This window comes from Panulirus ornatus, chromosome 19 (assembly GCF_036320965.1).
Source record: "Panulirus ornatus isolate Po-2019 chromosome 19, ASM3632096v1, whole genome shotgun sequence".
Taxonomy (NCBI): Eukaryota; Metazoa; Arthropoda; class Malacostraca; order Decapoda; family Palinuridae; genus Panulirus; species Panulirus ornatus.
Window position 1 is genome coordinate 8,129,546 of NC_092242.1, and position 21,609 is coordinate 8,151,154.

Sequence of the window (21,609 nt, forward strand, 5' to 3'; positions counted from 1 at the left end):
CCCCACCCACTTTTTTTTGTTGTGTGTTGCATAAACAGAGACGTCCAGTGTTGTGGACTGAGCGTGTGAAGGTGGAACCGCCCCTCACCAAGCACCCCAGCCCCACCTCCCCTTCGGACACGTCGTCGTTTCCGCTATTTGCTCTAGTAGCGTCACCTTCGATTTACATAATGTTACGTGTGACCTTCCGTGTCAGGGACGATTTGCGTGTCGGCCGTCGTTACGTGATGGATGGATGGGTGAGCCGCGACCCTTTCGTCCAAGTGGATATATTTTTTTTCTTTTTTTTTTGGTTGTGAGGCGTCGGCCGGTTTGTTGACAGTGGGAAGAAGGTGGCACGCGCTCACTCCTCCTGTTGCTGGTAGTGACGAGTCGGTGACGTATAAATCACGCCCTGTGGAGGACGTCTTCTGAGAGAGAGAGAAGGACACGACTTGATGACCTTAGCATGCACGCTGACAAACTCTCTGTCTTTTTAAAAGAAATAAAAGCTAATATTACTCGTTGCGGAGTTGTGATTTTTTTTTAATGTCAACAGACCCGAAGATTGAACAGTTGTTGAGTCTAAATGAATGAGAGAAAAAAGAGAAAGTCAGGATAAGTAATAAGAAAGTATGATGGATTAAGTCTGGAAAAACTGCGGTATATGTATATTTATTTTTGATAGACGGTGTGTGTTGGCCACGTTCAGTGGAAAGTCCTAGTATGCGATAGGTTCGAAGGCATCAGGGGCTTGCTTAGATCAGAGGGAGGAGTTGACGAAAACGGAGAGCTCGAGGACAGGGAAAAATGGAGAAGATTGACGTACCGGGGAGAGGAGAGGCTGCTGGTGACTGACAGACATTGTCTGTTGGGGAAAGTCGGTGTGGTGGGCCAGATCTTTTGGGAGTGGTAGTGGGTGGGGCATGTCTTTGATCGTCGGCATACCACAACAACAACCGTGTCGTGGTATGATGGAGGGGATGGAAGCGTGTCGTAAGGTTTCTTCTCCCTGACGTGAGTTTAATTGCTGCTCGTTCGCCAACGGGAAGGCATGGGGTAACAGTGGCCGCTGGAGGGAACAAGAGGTTCTTCGCACGCTTCCTCTTGAGCTTCGATGTCATGACTTGCCGTGCATGCTGAGCGTCCATTGCAAGAGATAAATGTTGAGAGAGTAGAATCAAAGTACTCACGTATACTTCTAAATATTATGGTATATCTTTGAACGCTGTGGTGTACAGGGGTCGACGTGCTATAAATGGACTGAACTAGGACATGTGAAGCGAATGAGGAAAACCATGGCATATTATCTGAATAAAGCAACTTTGGCGTGATTGTAATGTCGGTAATTTATAGCCTTGTGTATGTGTATGTGTGTGTGTGTGTGTGTGTGTGTGTGTGTCTGTGCCTGGAGGTGAAGGGTGGATTGAAACCCACACTAGGCACCTGAGAGTTGAGTGTCGTAAATACCGCAAGTATTTTCATCAAAGTACCAGCAGGGTCCCACATACACAGTGTACGTAGAATAAGAAAGAAAAAAATTGTTTATAAGGTACTTTCGTGGTCTATGATGTAGACCACAGAAATGTATAGACTTTATATCATTCACTCGACCCCCTTTTCTTTTCTTTCCTCTTCTTTGGTATTTTACTGGATAGCGGCTTTCGGATTTAAATGCTGAAGAAAGGATTTCGTTGATAAAAAGGGGTGAAGGTTGTTAGGCAACAGAACAGACCCCAAGACACACATGCTGTTGATGGACCGGCCAGGGAGGAAGATAATTAGGAAACAACAAAGGAAGGTTGGAAAGCCGCACATGTGGGGGAAGGAGATCAGACCCCAGCGCCACACCCTGTCAGAAGCTTTCGATATATACTATACTAGGGCTCCAGAAATAGGATTCCATGAAGTCTCTCAGAGATGGTGACCAGACATCGCTAAGGGAGAAAGGATATCACATGTCGATCATTCCGCCAAAATGATGATCAGAGAGGAAACGAAATTCTGGATGTTTAAGGAAGTAAGTGTTAAGGAGATATTCGAAAACTGACAAGGTTTTGAGAGCAACGGGACGTTATTCAGAAAGGGTTATAAACGTTTCACTTCATTGTCAGTACCTGTGGATGCTTCCCAGGTGAAGATATGTTTCTTTTCTTTTTTTTACATAAGTGGAGAAGGCAAGCACGCACGGGCGCAGGTTAAGAATCACACTCCTTCAAAGTACAGGGTGGAATACCTTCTTGTCCACACGCCTTGCTTTCTTGTGTCTGGAGGGAGGAGTGGTATTTGAACCCATATGGATAGAGATTATGGGGAGCGGTAAGAGGCGAGAGAGGGAGGTGTGGTGGGTGGAATGTGACAAGAAAAAGAGAGAATTGCATTGTCCGTGGGATAAGACAACTGTGGTGTAGCTGGAACGGTTACGGAAGGAAGGGTAGTGCGACAGAAGCTGTCGGAGGTGCTTTTGGCTGACGACCAAAATAGACCCGCCAGTGGAAGAAGAGGTTCGCCACGTAGCCTTAGTATAATGGACCGCTCCCCTGCTGCACGAAGAACAACGTAAGTACACAGGTGTCGCGTGAGGCGCAGCTAAGGTTGGACTGACGGGCATGACATCCAAGTAGTGAGAAGCTGACGGCCGCAGCGGCAACTGTGTGTGTGTGGATTTTAGCGTTGAGTTTCTTTTTTTCGTCCTCCCGAAGAGTCGATCTGGAATCTTCCATGTAGAGGACTGTTCCCTGGCGGCCGTTCGTATCGTCCAGCAGCCGTGTCCTGCCGGGCAAGCCCTGAGAACATGGCATATCAGTTATTGTGTAGCTTGGTGTGTGTGTGTGTGGATGACGTATTACGTGTTTGAAATATTCATAGATATTAGATGTGTAAAGTCAGGTTAGTTTTGTACCGGACGGTCTTGGAAGTCAGATTAGCTTCGCTGTAGGACTCAAGGTGGTTAATTTTGCGAAGGAGTTTTCTTATTCCCCGGAGATTCTCACTAGCTTTGTGTGTATTTTTTCCTCCAGCAATTAGACTATTCCCAGATTTTATGACCAAAGAGTAACTTGCATCATATTCCTTAATCTTGAAGGATCAGCAAGTGAAATCCCGAAAAGAGATGCGATACAGGGATAGAGGTATTTGGTGTCGATATCATGGTGGTAGTATTGACAACAGTTAGTGGTCTTGAGTAAGAAATTGCCGAAAAATGCTTGTGAAAAGTCACACTTTCACTGAAGGTATTTTGTGTTAGCGTTGGCGAGGGGCGACGCCAATGTGGCTTTATAGCTACTTTCTGAGGAAATGGCCAGTAAGGTAAAGATGACTGGGTGACCGTCAGACACGCACCGCTGTTTACCTTCCTCGTAAACCTAACCTTGTATGACCCCAGAGCTCACAGTGTCAAGCACCAGCGCCCAAACAAAAAAGGAAAAAAAAAAACTTTCCCTGTGAACGCTCAGCGGAGGAGCCTAGTGCAAGAACCCTTCCTCCCTCCCCCCAGAAGACCTACTTCAGGAACCCTCGAGTGAGGGCAGGACGCATAAACCTTCCACCCCGTAGACCTAGGTCAGAAGTTGGAGTGGTGAATAGGTTAGGGCACAAGAGGAGGAGGGGAAGAAGTGAAAGTGAAGGTGGAGTCGTAGTGGAACAGCGTTCATAATAGGATGTTTTAAGGGGCAGTAGAGGGGGGTTGTGGGATAGAGAGTCAGGCGTAAGAACCTTCTGGGAAATCTAGCTCAGAATCTCTTAACTAGAGAGCCGAGGGTGAGACAATCCTTCCTGAATTCTGAGATCATGTCCTCAACTCAAGAGAAGTAAACCTGAACTCGTGGTTGCTGACCTTTTGACGCCTGGAAGGGTCTACCGCTTACCAGAACGGTATAGACGCTGGAGGGGTCGTTTTGCTCTGTAGGGAGAACTTTAGAAGTTTTGGGGGCGGTCAAAGGGGATTAGAGTGCAGGGTAATGGGGCGTAATGGCAAGGTATGGAGCTACCGAACCAAACTTCAGTAGCCTCCCCCTTTTCCGCCTAGCCTAGTCGGCGCTGTCAGCTTGTGGCCCAGTGGTATAGTCCATTTGTAGAAAAATAGAAGTGTACATTGACCTAGTGGATATTATAGTGAGTGCTTAAATAATTCCCTGACGCTTGATTTCTTAGTTATTTTTAATATCAGTTACAAGTACATGGTGGTAATTCTTTAGATATCTATTACAATATTTTGCCCTGAAGTATTACAAGAGCCCACCACACTGTTGAAATAGATACGTGCGTGTACGTTTACCTCGTCCTGTTGCACCAGTCTCCCTCCTCTCATCCACGCACCGCTACCCTAGCACCAAGGTATAACCTCCATTCCGTCCTATTCACCCCAAATATCCTCCCCAGTTTTAATTCAACACGACTTTTCTCCTGTGTATGAGTGTGTGTGTGTGTGTGTGTGTGTGTGTGTGTGTGTTTAGCATTCATAGCGTGCGTTTCCCCCTCCTTCCTCCGCTTCTCCGTGTCCCCCACCTCCTCATTCTTCTGTCGCCTCCACCCTCTCACACCCGTCGAGGCTCCTTCAACCATTCCAGCGCCACTGTGCCTTCCCCTCACACCTCAGTTCCAGCGCTACTGGTCTCAGCTTTTCCACGCCTTCCCTCCTCCAGTCCATTGCAGGACTCCCACGGCTTCCATACCCTATCCACAGCAGCACTTTTACTCCTCCTCCCAGCTGGTGGTGGCGATTCATCTCCGTCCACTCCCCTTCCATCGCAGGGTCGAGAGATACCTTCGAACACCTCCACGCCTTTAATTTCCTTTCCATTGCAGCGCCGCAGTACCCTTCAGCACCACCACGCCCCCTCCTCCATTCGTCTTTCACTGGACCTTCCCGTCTCTCTCCATCTCGAAGATGTTGCAAGGCCTCCACACCAGTCCCCGTTTCCCTCCTGCCGTTGCCATGCCTCCATCCCTACAACACCTTATAGAGGCCCCGGATGGCCCGGCCTCCCCAGCTCGGTTATTGATCAGCGTGGGAGCAGAGGGGACCACACCACCGTCACATACGGGGGCCCCAGCCATGTTGTACTGCCTCGTTTCCACCACCCACCAGGCTCATGGTAGAGCACCAATAAAAAACAAGGAAAAAAAAAGCTGATTTAGTCTGTCTATCGAATGTCGGTAGCCTAATAGGTAATAATTTGGAAATGCTTTTGTTTTTTCCGGTTATGGTGTGTTTAATGGTTGGGTTTATTGCGGGGTTTAGGTGTGGAAAGGAGGGGGTGGGGGATACGCCTCGTTTACAGCCCCTCTTGCATGGTATAAACACATCCTCCACTCGGCAAGACTAATTTTTTGGGAGAAGCCTAGCCTTAATAGCAATTGCCCCAGACACTGTCCGGGGATGCTCAGTGGAACGACGTGGTTTACGAATGACTATTACAGGTGACAGATAGTATTAAACCGTCGTTACACACTACATTACAGTGTCGTTAGGCACTCGATTAAACTGCCCTCGGACACCTTGTCTCGCCGAGGCCAGCCTCGCTAGGGTGTTCTCGGCGGTCTCGACCCACCGCAGCTCCATTTGTTTGCCCGCCATAATTGGGCGTGACTTCACCCACCTTATGTCCACACACAGGGCTCCGGCAGCGTCCGTGAGTGCGAACGCCGGGGGGAACTCCGACCCTTTGACACCTGTGACATCCTGGGAGGAGGGAGTGAACGTCTTGGAGAGTGAGAGCGCCCACTTGTACGAACGCCCGAGTGTGACACTTCCTTGGGGGCGTTTAAGTACCAAATATCTAAGAACTAACTTTATGTGTAAGCTCCCGGGAGCGCGATTAGTAAGGGGCGAGCGTCTACTAGTTAGAAGGCTTCAGTGTGCGAGTTCCCTCGTCGTGTTTGAGAGCCTTGTGTGTAACTTGGAGGTGATCGGAGCGCCAAGGTGTAATTTCCAGGGAGTGTGGTCGGGTAGTAGTGGTAGTAGTCCTACTGGCAAAAGACGCTCGGGCGCATGTCTGTGAATGTTTCGGTTTGGCTGGCTGCTGCTTGTGGCCCTCACAGAACCATAACAGGTGAATCTACAGATCCTCCATCTGTTTTAGTCAGCAGATGTTTCATGAAGAATTGCTTAGAGGGCCGATAATTCACCTGTATACTCTAGATGTATGTATATGTATACGTATGTGCAGGGCGTGTTTCACCTGTGCTCGGAGTGTCTGAGTTGGTGGTGTGTCCGTGGTCCGTTCTCTCTGTTAGTTGTATTTCACTGACACCATCAAGCTTGATGGGGGTTTAGATTAAGCGTGGATGAGCCTTGTGGTCCTTTAACGTGGACGTGCTTTATGGTAACGTGGGAAATAGATTTTCCATTGGAACAGCTGCACACACACACACACACACACACACACACACACATATATATATATATATATATATATATATATATATATATATATATATATATATATGAAAATATTTTACCTTTTCTTATTTTGCGAATTATTAGCTAGAGTGATTCGAGACTTGGCGTGGATGTAATTTACAGAAACTTCATCCAATTTTGTGTGTGTGTGGAAGTTCAGTCCGATTTACATGTTATTCGTTTTGAAAATTAAAAATCACGATGTCTTCAAAAGGAGAATATGTTTAGTGTCGAAGAAATAAATGCTTACCAGACTGGAAGGTTAACCTTATCTTGCGTTAAAACTGTCATATTAAAGTTAATACGATCGTTTTGTATTTCATTCTTCATTCACAGTTTAGAGAAGAAAGCCATCCGATCGAAGTTCGTGCCATCATGCTGTAATATTTCATTCACAGTATAAAAGAAAGAAGGCTTCCATCTGATTGAATGAGTTCCTGCCATCATGCTGTGTTTATAACCAATCACGGTGTAAGAGAGAAAAGCCATCAAACCGTAGTTCATTCCATTGTGTTCTGTTCTTTCATTCACAATGTCATATATATATCCTTTCCTTTTTCCTTTCATACTATTTGCCATTTCCCGCGTCAGCGAGGTAGCGTTAAGAACAAAGGACTGGGCCCTTGAGGGAATATCCTCACCTGGGGCCCTTCTCTGTTCCTTCTTTTGGAAAGTTAAAAAAAAAGAGAGGGGGAGGATTTCCAGCCACCCGCTCCCTCCCCTTTTAGTCGCCTTCTACGACACGCAGGGAATACGTGAGAAGTATTCTTTCTCCCCTATCCCCAGGGATAGGGGATATATATATATATATATATATATATATATATATATATATATATATATATATATATATATATATATATAAGAAAGCCAGCGAAAGCAGTAGGCATGCCCGGCTGAGTTGAGGGGCGGTGTCGGTTATTTGTGTCAGCTGCGTTGCCGGGCGGGTGGGAGCCCGGCGCGTCGCAGGGGTGTGTGTGTACCTTGAGCCATCATACTTTAAACCATAGGATAATCCCAGTAAGCACGGCGGTGTGACCCGTGGTGTTGGGTGGCCTGGTCTCCCACCTGACGATCGTACCACCATCGTGCTCAAAGGGATTATTGACGGGAGTGATAACAGAATTTTGAAAAGTCTGTCATTTTTGTTCGTATTTCATGATGAGAGAGCTGACCCGGGCTTCAGTCAGTCCATCATACATTGCCTCAAGGCCCGTGTCCTTGGGAGGGTAGGTTAAATACTTGTCAACTTTGGTAATGACTGAGACGATTTTTTTTCCTTTTTTTTTTTGTTTATCGTCCTGTCATAGTGGCCGTGTTTTTGAGGATTCCTCACACAGGGCTGAATATTAGAACGTGGGAAGAGCAACATCGACTGGACAAAATGTCGACGAGACCTGAGCGGGACACCAAATTAAGCCAGAAATAACGTCACCAGAAATAACTGGTCCTTGTCAGATTCGTCGAGTTTTTTTTTTTTTTTAAAGTTTGTCCTATCAATGCCTGGCCAGTGATGCGAAGTCGCAGAGCTTTGTAATGAACAGAACCAAGGGAAAGAAGATGATTCATTCCTCGTGTTCTTGCTGGTCTTGTCAGTGTTGCCACTCACGGTGCACTACGATCCTCGGCCTTGTAGGGCGGCCTAACACTAGCTAGTGTCGGGCCCGCCTAACTTTCCTCTTCGGGTCGAAACCTGAACTCTTTCCACTGGGTTTACCATCTTGGAAAGTGTTGATGGCTCAAATTCCTTTTGGTTGCGGTGTAAGCAAGACACGTCGGATCAACGGGGAAATTACGGATGATTTTATCGTGAAAAACTCGAGGTTCAGCAGAGTGGGTTTGGGAGTGAAGTAGCCAGCTGAGTCCAACATGCCTTCTCCCGCCCACCCATAGTGGCCTCCTCGTGGCTTTTCCAGTATGGATACGGTCTCTTGGGCCGAGAGGAAACGGGAGGGAGCGAATGTTTGTGGAGGCAAGAGGTAGTTATTATCACCACTGCGCGTCGTGGCTATATCGTAGGAAGGGGGAGGGTTTACCAGTTCTGGCGTACAGACATCCCGCCAATCCTACCTAAGTTAAAGCTTTCACGATGGTTAGATCCCACAGACGTCAGGGTTGTTACGTGTCGCATGAATCATCTTAATGAGTTAGCGTGGATATCTTTTTTTTTTTTTCCACAAAACGCACCGAGTTTGGTGAGCGGAGGCACGAGACAATACAGAGTGCACTGAAGGGTCCAGGAAGTGGTCCACATCTGGATCCCGTACACCATATGTAGCGTGTCCTGGGCCCCGCCCCCAGCCGTAGCGTGCCCTGGGAGCCCCTGTAGTGGGTCCTGGGCCCTTCCGCCCGCCGTAGTGTGTCCTAGGCCTCGCCGCCCGCCGTAGTGTGTCCTGTGCCCCGCCGCCAGCCGTAGCGTGTCCTGGGCGCCCCCTGTAGCCTGTCCTGGGGCCCCGTCGCCAACCGTTACGTGTCTTGGGCCCCGCCGTGCCGCCAGCCTCCTGAGAGTAATGGATCGTCAGTTCTCCATTTGATGACTCCATCATACGCCCACTTCCGGGTAGCTGGTGTGAGGGTGGAACGGGGGAGGGGAGGGGGGGAGGAGTTGGTTGGGGAGATAATGTAGGGGAGAAAGGGGCAAGATAATCTGGGAGGAAGGCGAGAGTTGGGTTATAATGGTATGGGTATCATCATGACTGGGCTAGTGAGCAGCCTCGTTGGAAAGAAAATGAGAAGAGGTCGTGAAGCCCTTTCCTGGCCATCTTTGCTCGAAACCCAGTTGATTTTCCTTTATTGAAAAAAAAAAAATATATTAAGGAACAACACGCTCCCTGACGTGTACGGCATACAGATGTAACTATTTTGCTCTTTTTCTTCCCCATTGGAGACGTTCTCTTTACCTCATTTCGTATACACCAAGGAAAAAAAGAAGGAAGGATATGAATTATTGCAGTACTGAGTGGATGGAGGGTATTTCCATCTCCCTTTGCCTGCGTTTGGTTGGAGGAGCTGTTGTCTTCATGCCGTGTGATAACTTTCTTTTTTTCTCTCTCTTTAGGATTTTCTGTGATGATCGTCGTGGGTCAGGGTCACAAACAAATTAGTTTTCCAGCATTTAAAACATTTCAAGTAGAAAGTCGAGGTTAAGATCTACGATTTATGATATGTATTTAAGTTACCTTGTGGTCATAACTATGGTACGGACCTTGCGGGAAACATGTGGCAACCTTGGCAACCTGATCGTGGTTGTTGTACAGTGGTGCCAAATGGCTGAAGGTTGACCGACCTGCCAGGGTGTGTGGTACCTCTGGTGGTTGGCACCGTGGGCGCCTCAGGGGCGTCATCCCAGGGTGGCTCCGCCGGTGGTGGAACTGCGGGCGCCTCAGGTCCTTGGGGGGAAGGGGGGGGTAGATGCTGCATCGTCAAAGACGCGTCGAGGAAGACGTGAATATATTTACCCCACCCTACTCAAAATGTTATTGCTTGTTTACATATTTTTCCCTTTTTTTCCAGGATACGTCGACCCTTCGAGAGGAAAATATTATATGTGAAGTAGTATATGTGTAAAGGTGTATTTGGATATTTCATGTGTAGAAAATTTTTCGATATATTTCTCTCTCTCTCTCTCTCTCTCTCTCTCTCTCTCTCTCTCTCTCTCTCTCTCTCTCTCTCTCTCTCAAGTGCATTCATACGTACATGTATACATCTGTAGTAGGTTAATGTTAAGTCCAAATGCTATTTGGTACACGTTATTAAGTTTCAGTTTCATCTAGTTCAGTTAGTGTTTGAATAAGGTACATGTATCCCATCTCAATTTCTATTTAGTCTTATCAGTATTTGATCGAGTGTTCCCCTTCTTACGTGGCCTTTCCCCTTGAAGATTTCCCCTCTTTCCCCTTTATGTAAGCGACCGGCCCGCCATTCCCGTGTGGCTAGGCTGACTCAGAAGCTGACAAATGGATTGAAAAGTTTTGTTTGCCAGACTCTTTATTACCTCATTGATTGTGTAACCAACTCTTCCTACTCTCTGAAGGTGGATGTGACAGTAATATTTCTTTTTCTTTTCTTTTGCCCACAGGCGGCGTTGGAAGCGGAATGCAGGAAGGTGGAGACGGCGAGCAGAGAGTCCGCGTTAGTCAGGTAGTGTACTGCGCCTGCGTCGCTCTAGGGCGGGAAGTTTGAAAACCGAGAAGGTTTTTGGTTTTTTGTGTGTTTTTTCTCTCCCATAATTTTGATGTCTTTTTATTGTTTTAAAATAGGTATAGAGTTTTGTGTGTTATTTTAAATAGGTTATAGTAATGATGCTGTGGTATTAATGGAACTTTCGGTTACCGGGAATAGATAAGGTAATGTGATGTGTTAGGCAAATAGCTATTGTTCCGTGCATTTTACCAAGCATGCAGTCTGTAAACAAAACAACAACAACAACAACAACAACAAGAGAAGCACGAATGGCGCTATCGGGGTATTCTTCCGGTACCTAACCTAACCCAACTAAATCCAACCTAGCCCAAAACTTTAAACGTTTGTGGAAGAAAACCTCTATCGCGTTTTTACGGAACCATAACCATTTGCCGTTTTTTTTTTAGTTATGTTCATACGGGTCTACGACAGTTTTGATGTTGGTAAGTACGTTTTTTTTTTTTTTTTAGACGTTTTATGTGTGACTGATGGTGAGTAAACTATCCCCTTCGTGTAGACTTGGTTGTTAACGATGGGTGATCTGATAGCAGGTTAGCAGGCGTGATATATAGTGTGTCACCGTTGAATGAGTACATCAGTGGATGATATATGACGGTATGGCCAGGGAGATTGATATGGGCAATAGGACTCTTACCTTTCCAGGCTTGATAAGGAAGATCAAACCTGAGTATTAAGTAAATATGTTGATAGATGTACTGTTGGAATATATATATATATATATATATATATATATATATATATATATATATATATATATATATATATATATATAGGAAAAGATCACAGTTGAGTGCATGATCATATAAATTCCTTCTTAACCACAAGAAAATGAAACAAGTTAAGTTCCCAAGTGCACTTTCGTGTAATGATCACATCATCAGGGGAAGATACGAGAAATATATATATATATATATATATATATATATATATATATATATATATATATATATATATATATATATATATATATATACACGACGAAGTTTTGCCAGAGAGCAGGACTAACGCGTAGCGCTCACCGCAGGAAAGTTATGGAGTTGCAAAGAACGGATGGTGTGAGTTTTGAGTTATGTTACGTATGACATGGAGTGGTTGTATGTTTGTGCACGAAAAGCCGACTGCTCACGTGTGGGTAAAGCAGAGAGGAAAGACAGCTACCTGGGCAAAAGGAATGGCGCTTGACAGCCACTGGCTCACAGCCGCCACTCCATCCTCCCGATAACCAAGCGGGTTAGTACTACCTCCCACCTCAGGGAGAGAGTCAAGTCTGTTGGAGCGGGCGGGTTTTGAGCGTTTCTGCTTTTGTTCAAGAATTTCACCTTGCGCGTATTACAGTTCCTTGCGCGCGCGCGCACACACACACACACACACACACACACACACACACACACACACACACACACAGCTGTGGTTGGATTTGTGTGGAGCGGATTACCATTTTCGATTTTATGCATATTTCTCTCTCTCTCTCTCTCTCTCTCTCTCTCTCTCTCTCTCTCTCTCTCTCTCTCTCTCAGAACAAATGCGTAGATCCCTTCCAGCTGCAGTTATATAACCAGATGCTGGAACAACTGGCAGTGTGCCTGGCGAGGTTATTATACAGGAAGGGGAGGGAGAGCGGGAGGGGAACGAGCCATACACCTCCCCTTGTCGGGGCTTCCGTCGCCGCCCCAGACAACGCCGGGTGGGTACCTCAGGTGGCCACAGGTCACACGGCCCTTCCCCCACCCTTCCTCACGTCCACCTGCCGTGCCCAGCCCGGCGTCCAGGTGCCCGGCCCTATGTTGTAGACATACCTCACCACCAGACTCTCCGCTTTCCTCGTTGCCATCCCTCCTTCAGGCGCTGATCCCTTCCTCACACACTCCACTGGTCTCCTCGCCTCCCCGAAACCCTATTTCACCCTCCGACACAATTTAATCCTCCCCTTACCTCTCGCCAGTACACTCCAGTACTGTCCCACACCCTCAGCCACTCTCACGTCCTCCACTCCTACCCCACACTCTTCACCCTCCCATGCACACATCCCTCCCCTCCCACTTCGTCATTGTCTCTTATCACGAAGGAAAAATATACTCGTCCTCTTGTATGAAGGTTCCTGCCCAGAGGAACTGTCGCTGCGCCTTCTGCTTGTCTGTGGAGCGCCTGTGTATCTGTGGTGTCTATAGTCAGTGCACCAGCCTGCTCGTGTGGTGCACGTGCACGGCTTTAGCAGGTGTGGAGGGTGATGGGCTTGTGTCAGACGTATGGGTGATGGGCGACAAGGAGAGTTTGTGGTGTGGCGGGTGGTTAGAGGTGTTGTGTGGCGATGTGGAGCGGTAGTTAGTGGATGTTGGTGAAGGTGTGCCAGTAGGGAGTGGATTGATTAGTGGCTGTGATGAGGGGTTGAGAGGGGAGGGTGGAATTTGACGGGTGAGCATGAATGGATAGGGGAAATGGGTGCTGTAGAACTAGAGTTAGAATGAATGGGGTGTTCTGGACGCGCGCACTCACACACACACACACACACACACACACACACACACACACACACACACACACACACGTCTCATTTCACCAACCTGCTTCATCATTTTGTTTTTGATCACGGTAACTGATGCTGTGGATGAGAACATAAATGCTACTTCAGCTGTAAAACATTATTATCATTTTTTTTAATGAGTTCACTTTTTCAGCGGTTAAACGGAATAATCGTTTCAAAATGGAGGTCTGAGGTATGGGAATATCCTTCACCTGCGATTCGTTTTGGGTAATATGGACATGCATAATATCTAGGTCGAGTTTTGATCATTTGTAGAAATGTGAGAAAGGTATAATCGGGTCAAGAGGATTAACGATGAGACACATTCAGAGGCCTTACAATGTCCCCTCATCCCTAGACATTTGACCTGGCTTGTGTGTTGACCTGCCTGACTCATCGAGTCTTAGGGCTGCCTGCCTCCTCCCGCCTCCTCAGGTGTCTCCCTTACCCCTTATGTGCCACTCAAGGTTCCCCTTTAAGTGATATATATATATATATATATCTTTTCTTTCTTTCTTTCATACTATTCGCCATTTCCCGCGTTAGCGAGGTAGCGTTAAGAACAGAGGACTGGGCCTTTGAGGGAATATCTTCACCTGGCCCCCTTCTCTGTTCCTTCTTTTGGAAAATTAATTAATATATATATATATATATATATATATATATATATATATATATATATATATATATATATATATATATTACAGAAGAAGTATTCTGTATTTGAATGCTATTTCAGGCTCGCCTGAAAACTCCATAATGAGAATGAATTTCTTATTTAAACCACAATGCTTCATATTAAGAGGAAAATGGTTATCTAAAGGTGTATTGGTTCAACAAACACAAGTGCTCCGTAACACACAAAAGGTTCATGTCGGACACATTCGCCCACTGTAAATAGTTGACACATTACATACCTTGTTATGTAATCCCGGTCATTGTTGCTCAGCCTTTGTGAATAGTTGACCAGGTCCATGTAAACAGTTCACTTATCTCGTAGCTTGTAGCTCTGTCACAGAGGCGAAGTCCGTCCGTCCCTGGACCTTTTGTGTGCACTCTTTTGTCGTGTCGTGTATAGGTTCTTAGTGCACGATAAATTCACCATTCTGGCGGTAGAGATGTTATTCAGTGAAGGTACGCTCGACACGCAAATAGATCAAACAAACTATAGGAGGAAAACGTTGTCCATAGACGAAACACATCGATGTCTTTGAAATCGGTTAAGTAGTTAGCTTTATGGGGAAACTTGGCTGTTCTTCAGCAGTTTCACGTCTGCGTAATTATAATTGGATGAGTTTTCTTCCATCTCGTGTTTCTCAGCGGCAGGACGCGTTCATATCATCGTCGAGTTCGAGTCTTAAGAGTTGGAAGATGTTCAGGTTGCCGTCAATTCCCGGCCTGCCTCGCCTCGCTGACAGCTTTACCACGCCGAGGCAAGACTTCCCATGCCGTGGTCTGGGCCATATTTCTGGCTGCAATTCTTTCCCGACACTCCAGGAAGATCTAGTGCCAATCTTGCCGCTCCTCAGGGGGGTGTGTGGGTGCCGGGAGAACGGTCAGTGGCGCTGCCGGGGGCTGGAGGTGCTGTTATGAGGGAGAACAGTGCCATGTGTAATGGTCGCCACGGGACCTCCGGGCGGTGCTGTGTAGGCAGGTTCAGGAGGACCTCCACTGCCGGTGTGGTTCTGGGACGAAGGAGACTCCTTGGAAAGTCTCGTGCTTAGGTGCATCCCGGGCCGCCGCCCCCTTCCCCCCTTGAGCACGACGGAACGTTCCTTGCGCAAGATGGGACGACCCCTCCTTGAGCACGATGGTACTACCCTTGTACGTGACGAATGAAGTCCTTGAGCACGACGGTACGACCCCTGAGCACGACGGCACGGTCCTCGAGTACGCTGGAGGCTGGACCTTTGAGATACCCTTGTAAGTGTCAGGTCAGACGTCACGCCATCATGTCCAGGCAACATGACAGCGCCGTTCAAGTGTCTTTCTTGGTACCCAGGCTGCTCCTCGGCAACCCCTTCCTCAGGAACGTATAAAGGCAGGGCGTGGGTTGTGACCCCTCAAAAGCCTCCAAGGTGCAGAAAGAATGGCTGCTCTATATTTGAAGGTGTCCTGGAAGCCTTTGGAATTTTGGAGACTCCCTGGAACCAGGAACTTGAAGTGGGCTTCATGTCCTAACGCCTCATATCTTTCCTATTTTTATTTCGTAAGACTCGCCGTCTAATGTGTGTGTGTGTGTGTGTGTGTGTTCGAAGTTTTTTTCTCTTTATGACAGGCGGTCATTTCCAGACGGCGGTGTCCCCTGCCAAGGTACATGACAGGTGTCAAGGCGGCTCACGGCTCGAGTTGGTGGGAGGCATCCGTGCGATGCGGACACACTCCACCAGTCGTAGAGTGGAGGAACCTGCAGTGCCCCCTACAGTAACTGTAATGGATGTGATCTTCTGCCAAGTTACAGGGCTGAAGCACACACAGTCTTAATAAGAACTTCTTAAATATATCAGAGGGACGGCCCTCCCGAGACTGGGATTTTCATTATATATTCCAGTTTGAATGAAGAAAAATGTTTGGCTGACGAGAAAAACTTATGAGAAAAGTTTCTGTTATTTGGAATTTTTTGGGTGGGGAATGGGAAAAGAAAACGAATGAAAAAGTGCAAAGGAAAAATAAACTTTGCTCTTTAGCATATTAGTTATGTTTCGTGAATGTTCATTTTGGTAATGATAAATAATGAACAATTTAGATTCGAATAATCTTTATTTTGTAAGTTTCATGATGTGTCTTTTTAACGGAAATACAGTTAGTTCTTTTTTTTCTAAGTTTAATACTTCACAAGTGGATGTAATATATTATTTGCAGAGTACGTAACCTGTTTATGCCAACCTCCTGGTACGGTCTCCTGCTCTTGCAAATGAGTGGGAGGGAGGAGGAGGTGGGGAGGTCACACTCGAAGATTTTAAGCCAGACGAAATTGTGGCTCCAAAAATGTATTACATCCTGTGGGAGGTTACGGTGGACGCAGCGCCCCGGAAGTCGCTCAGCCAACGGGAAACGGACCATATTGTGGTCAACTGTAATTTTCCTCGGAATATGTAGAGGAGAAGATGCTCTCGGAAAAAAGATATGTGTGACGTTTGCCTGACTCAGGATATGTGTATGAATCACCAGGTGGGTCGCTACACACACACACACACACACAAACACACACGGACCTGCTGTGGGGAGAGGGGAAGGGATGGTTTGACGGAATACGACCACAAGTGGTGCCTGGGTCGTGACCACCAGGTAGGTCAGAACACAGACCTGGTGGAGGAGGGTCCTCTACGGTATGCGACCAGAATATGGTGCCAGGGTCAAGGAATGAATTAGGAATAAGGAGACGAGCCCTCGGACAGAAGAGGAAGTGGGGTTAAGGGAGACATTATCGCCATTTAGGATGACGAGTTCTTCGAGACGGGAGACTGTCGCAACTAGAAGCCATTACTGGAGGTTGAGCAAGACATGTAGCAGGGAAAAACGAGAGAACACCTTTTTGGTGAGAAAAGCGTGAATGTGGTAAACAATATTCGGAATATTTTAGTAAATGCTGAGAACTTGTGGGATATCAAAACCCATTTAGTAAATTAGGATAATGAAGAGAGCTTCGTGCATGTTATACGTAAATAGGTAATCTCTCTCTCTCTCTCTCTCTCTCTCTCACACACACACACACACACACAATAATGCTGCTTCCCATTTCCCTGAGGACCTCAGCAGCATCCCACAACGGGCCACACAATGTATCCCGCTTACTGGACGCTAATGCAGAATTATATAAAGCTGGACTCCCGGCAACGGACAGGCGAGGGACGACACGTCCCTCCCGTGTGCCACAAAGGCCACACGACACCTAACGTGCACTTGTTGTGACTGAATTTACCCCGCTTAGGGTTATGTGTGGCCAGGTTTGGTTTCAGGGCAGTTTGGTATGTCTCTTTATGAAGCTGAGATAGGTGAAACGTAATTACAAAAATGGAGATAAAACGTAATTGATTACAAAGATGTAAAACGTAATTACAAAAAGAGATAAAGCGTAATTGATTACAAAGATGTAAAACGTAATTACAAAAAGGAAACCAACCAGCTTTAACGAAGCCTAGCCTTACGTAACATGGGTTAGGTCAGGTAAGACAGATTTGCTTGGTTTAGGGGCGAAGTTGAATGAATATATGAATAATTGTGTCGACGTTGACGTCATTCGGGAAATCACACACACAGTGGCGTGACGGGAAATAGATTACACCACCAGGGTATGAGGCGAGGCGTGACGGCCGCTTCGTCCATGTAGTAAGCACAACGTACGAACCACGAACCACTAAGCACGACAGTACGACCCTGAAGCAGAACGGTACCAAAGGGTCGTACCATCAAGGTGGCGCAACCACCGAACGCTCGACGCTTCTCTCGTACCGCTGTGGTAAATGGAGCAGAAAAACGCTACGCTGAATTAGCATTTCCCGCTTTTGTTGTTGTATAGGGAAAAGAAAAATGTGTATTTAGCATTCGTGCTATAACTTACGGGCAGTCAACGAGCTAAAGTTCATGAAAAAAGAAAAGAGGCTTTTGGTCGGCACCGCGGATGAATATGTGTCGGTGTGTCAGCGGAGAATCCACCCACCTCCCTCCCACCCCCGCTACATCCGTCTCAGCTGGACGACACCAGACGACAGTAGACGAGGAACGGAACAGACAGACACCGGTCTGCTCGCTAGCCTACTACCCGTCGCAAGGTTACTGGGAAGCGTTACACTTATTATCCTTGAAGTTAGTGTGTCAGAAGAGAGGACTCCGGGGGTAGAGGGATGAGAGAATGGCTGGTGTGAGGAGGAAAGGCTCTGTAATCAGTGAGGACCAGGAAGGACTTCCTGACACGCAACTGGAGGAGAAAAAGAAAGGAAAAGAAATATTTGTTGTTGCTCTCGTATAAGAAGTTGTGTTCGTCTATACTTATTCTCCTGTCACTTTAGAAACGCATGGGCGTTCGATGCTAAATGAATTATAAATGTTTCTCATTATCTTACGCTACAGGTATACGCCTAGTGTTTTAGGAACTGATTACCTCCAGTTTTCTACTGGAAAAGAAAATGGAGCTGCGTAAGACTTTATAATTCTTACTGAAAAATATTTACTCATAGGTGAAGACTATTCTAACTCGGTTGTGAAATATTGTTGTCATGGAATTGTATTTTCGTAGATATTTTGAAGTAAATAGTAAACTGTGTGAGTGAGTCATACTTGGTGTTGAAGGACAATAGTTATGTGGAGCTGAAGAAAAGTAATTGCGATACACTGGGCGGAAACGGTGGAAGACTGTTGTTTTGTATCAAGGTCGTGTGGTGGCGCTGTGACCCTGGCGGCTCCTTGTGGGTTGTGTGTGTGTGTGTGTGAAGGGTTGGATGGTGAAAAATGTCCATGAGAATGGCACTCACCTGTCACCTACCTTGATAAGGAGGACAGTGGAAGTATACATAGGTCGCCTACCATGCAAAGTATGATTGTATGAGGGTGGTGTCACATACCTACTCAGAAGTCCAACCCATCGTGAGGCAGGCCATTTCGTCGTAGTTAGGTAAGGTTCGTATGTATCGTTGTGCTTAAGAGTTGAAAAATCGCTGGAAGCCTTTTCTTTTTTCCTGTATTTTTTCGTGCCGTGATCCCGCAGTGGGCAGCAAGCCTCCCATCAAACGGAGGAGGTTCGACGTCGTTAAAATTGTGGATTTATTGTGTGTATTGTGGGTTTATTGTGTGTATTGTGGGTTTATTGTGTGTATTGTGGGTTTAGCTGTGCTGCCTAGGAGAGGCTGCTTCCCCGCCCGGCAACCCACGCCACCCACGCTCTTCATATTGGCTGCCTGTGTGGTTTTTCTCCGTGTGATGCTTCGAGACGTAATGTTGGTTGGCAGGGTACTGCTGGAAATGATTTATGGGGAAATTACTGTAAAGCCATGGAAGGGGAAAAAAAAATGTTTTGTATCTTTCGGTTTGCGGAGCAAGTTCTTTTGGTGGTAGTGGTTATGGAGTTATCATAACACACATTGAGGGAATGACTTAGGTCATTTTCTTTTATTTTATTTTTTTGTAGATCTATTAGTGTCCCCGGAAGTCGGCATTCAATGTGCACCGTTTTGGCGCAGACATTGTAATGCCGCGCGCCGCTTTTTTTACCGTTCTGACGGTCTGCAAGCGTACCATTGACCGTGAATGCGATTGCGGTGTATTTGTGAAATACCGGACACGGATGTAAGCAGGTGGTAAAGATCACCCAGGCTTCTATCCCGTAAAACAAAGACTCAACAGGAACGGAATTATATTTTTGAGGCTGTGGGTCCCGCCTTCGCGCATCCATCGCTTCTTTTTTTTATCATAATTATTATTTAGCACATTTTCTCTACGGGAAAGTGATCAGTACAGTACAGCGAGAATATTCAGGGTGTGTTTACCTCATTGTAGTGATTACTATTCATACACACAGGGATGGAGTAGAATGTACGTGATGTCTTAGTCACGTAACCAGTCTTTCCTGTTATGTATATATAGTGTTTTGAACTTTTTCGTTTTCGGTGTTTTCACGGCTGCATCAGGTAGCTTGCTCCATCGTCTCACTGTTCTGCTATCATAGAAGTATTTATTCGCTTCTCTTTTTTTTTTCGTGGCCTGTGGTTGGTAATATTATTTCCCGGTTTCATTTAATATCGACGGCATCATCTCGGTGTTAACTCGGAAGTCCATCTTAACTCGCATTTTACAGCTCGGTGCTCGTCTCTTCCCGACATCTTGCTGTATCGTATTGAATCATTGAGCTATCCCAGGCATGAGCAAGATATTTTCACTCCCCTGTCATTGATCCTTCTTTTCGTCGAGTTCCTGTCGAGTACACAAGTTGAGGTATCACCTCCTACAGTTCTCGAACCCTGAGTGTACCCTGGTGTTCCCACTCGAATTCCCTATGGTTGAAATCTCCCATTATTATATACATATTTTTTCCCTTCACCGAGAAGAGCTTGGCTGAGCCATGTGGCTCATCCGTCATTACTTTAATTAAATATGTGACTCGGGTTTTCAAATGTTTTCGTACGATTGTATATTTGCAGAAATATTGGGTGGATATTTGACTTGCTTTTCTCATTATATAGTGTGTTTTCATCCCCCAGTTGCTCATGAAAAACTTTAGATTATTTCTTGTTTGATGGGCCAAACCCTCTTCCTTCTCGTATGTTTTATCTTTCCTTCTTTCCCAAGTTATATCCTTTGGGGAAGACCAGAGACGATTGAGTCACCACCTTCCAACTGGTGGCTTGGGGTGACTGCTGTCTGGGAGCCCTAATTCTGCTTAAGGAATTCTCTTGAAAAAGATGATGGTCGTATATGCAAGTGATATAACCTTTGTGAACAGGATTTGATTCCCGTGTGTGTGTGTGTGTGTGTGGACTAGTGTGTGCCGGCCTGATGGAGAAGCGCGGCCAAGTCTGACCACACCACCCTCGAACACGCGCCTGGCCCCTCTTCATCCTCCCCTCACACACACACACACACACACACACACACACACACACGCTTTGTTGCTGTGGCTGCTGTTTCTGCTGCTGCTGCTGTTGCTGGTCTTCACCGCGGCTTTGCAGCATCCTGGACTGTGTCGAGTGTTGTGACAGTATCAACAAGTCTCCCTTCCCTCCCTGCCCCTGCCTGACGGCCCTCGCTGGCTGGCAGGGCTTCCCTTATCTTCTCCTCCCACCACCTCACCCTCCCTCCTCCTCCTCCTCGCACGGCAGTCCCACCGCCGCTGGTTGATTTGCCTCACAATGCCCGCGTCGTTAATTACGCCCCCCCCTCCCCCCCCCGTTACGAGGCATCCGTTTGAAAGGATTTTAATTTCATGGAGAAAGCTGCTTGTTTTACTGGCTGCCTAAATAATTAAATATCAGTCATGTGAAGATTTATATAGTGACTTGTTATGTTGATATTAGGACTGTAAAATTTCACTGTGAAAGCATTTTCATGAACATATATATATATATATATATATATATATATATATATATATATATATATATATATATATATATATTCTTTGAATCCCATTTCAAGATAAGGTAGCACAATCGCCCCAGATTCGCGAGGGAATGCGGTGCGTCTCCCTCCAAACTGTCACTCGCCATCATTGTTCACTAGGGTGAAGGAGACGTCAGCGACGGAGGGAAACGTCGCCAGTCATCATCTTTACTACACCCTCATCTTCCCCTACACGTTTCATTTCATCGCCGGCAGCCATAGCACGGTGGAAAGACCTCTGGTCATACGAGGAGTGAAGTAAGGCAGCGACAAGAGAGAGAGAGAGAGAGAGAGAGAGAGAGAGAGAGAGAGAGAGAGAGAGAGAGAGAGCTGCGTGCCCTAGCCTTGCTTGTATAATGATAGGATAAAGCCATTAAGTACTCCTCACTACACCTTGAAAGAGATGCTGCTC

The 21,609-nt window shown here is 46.4% G+C and overlaps 1 protein-coding gene across 28 annotated transcripts in view; it reads left to right on the forward strand.

Annotated features, from left to right (window-relative positions):
* LOC139755367 (uncharacterized) overlaps positions 1-21,609 on the forward strand; it is an 876,210-nt gene that overhangs the window by 591,754 nt on the left and 262,847 nt on the right. For all 28 annotated transcript variants that reach the window (XM_071673571.1, XM_071673553.1, XM_071673567.1 and 25 more), the window contains one exon: positions 10,461-10,522. In XM_071673571.1, coding sequence (XP_071529672.1) covers positions 10,461-10,522 — 62 coding nt within the window. The remainder of the gene's footprint in view (positions 1-10,460; positions 10,523-21,609) is intronic.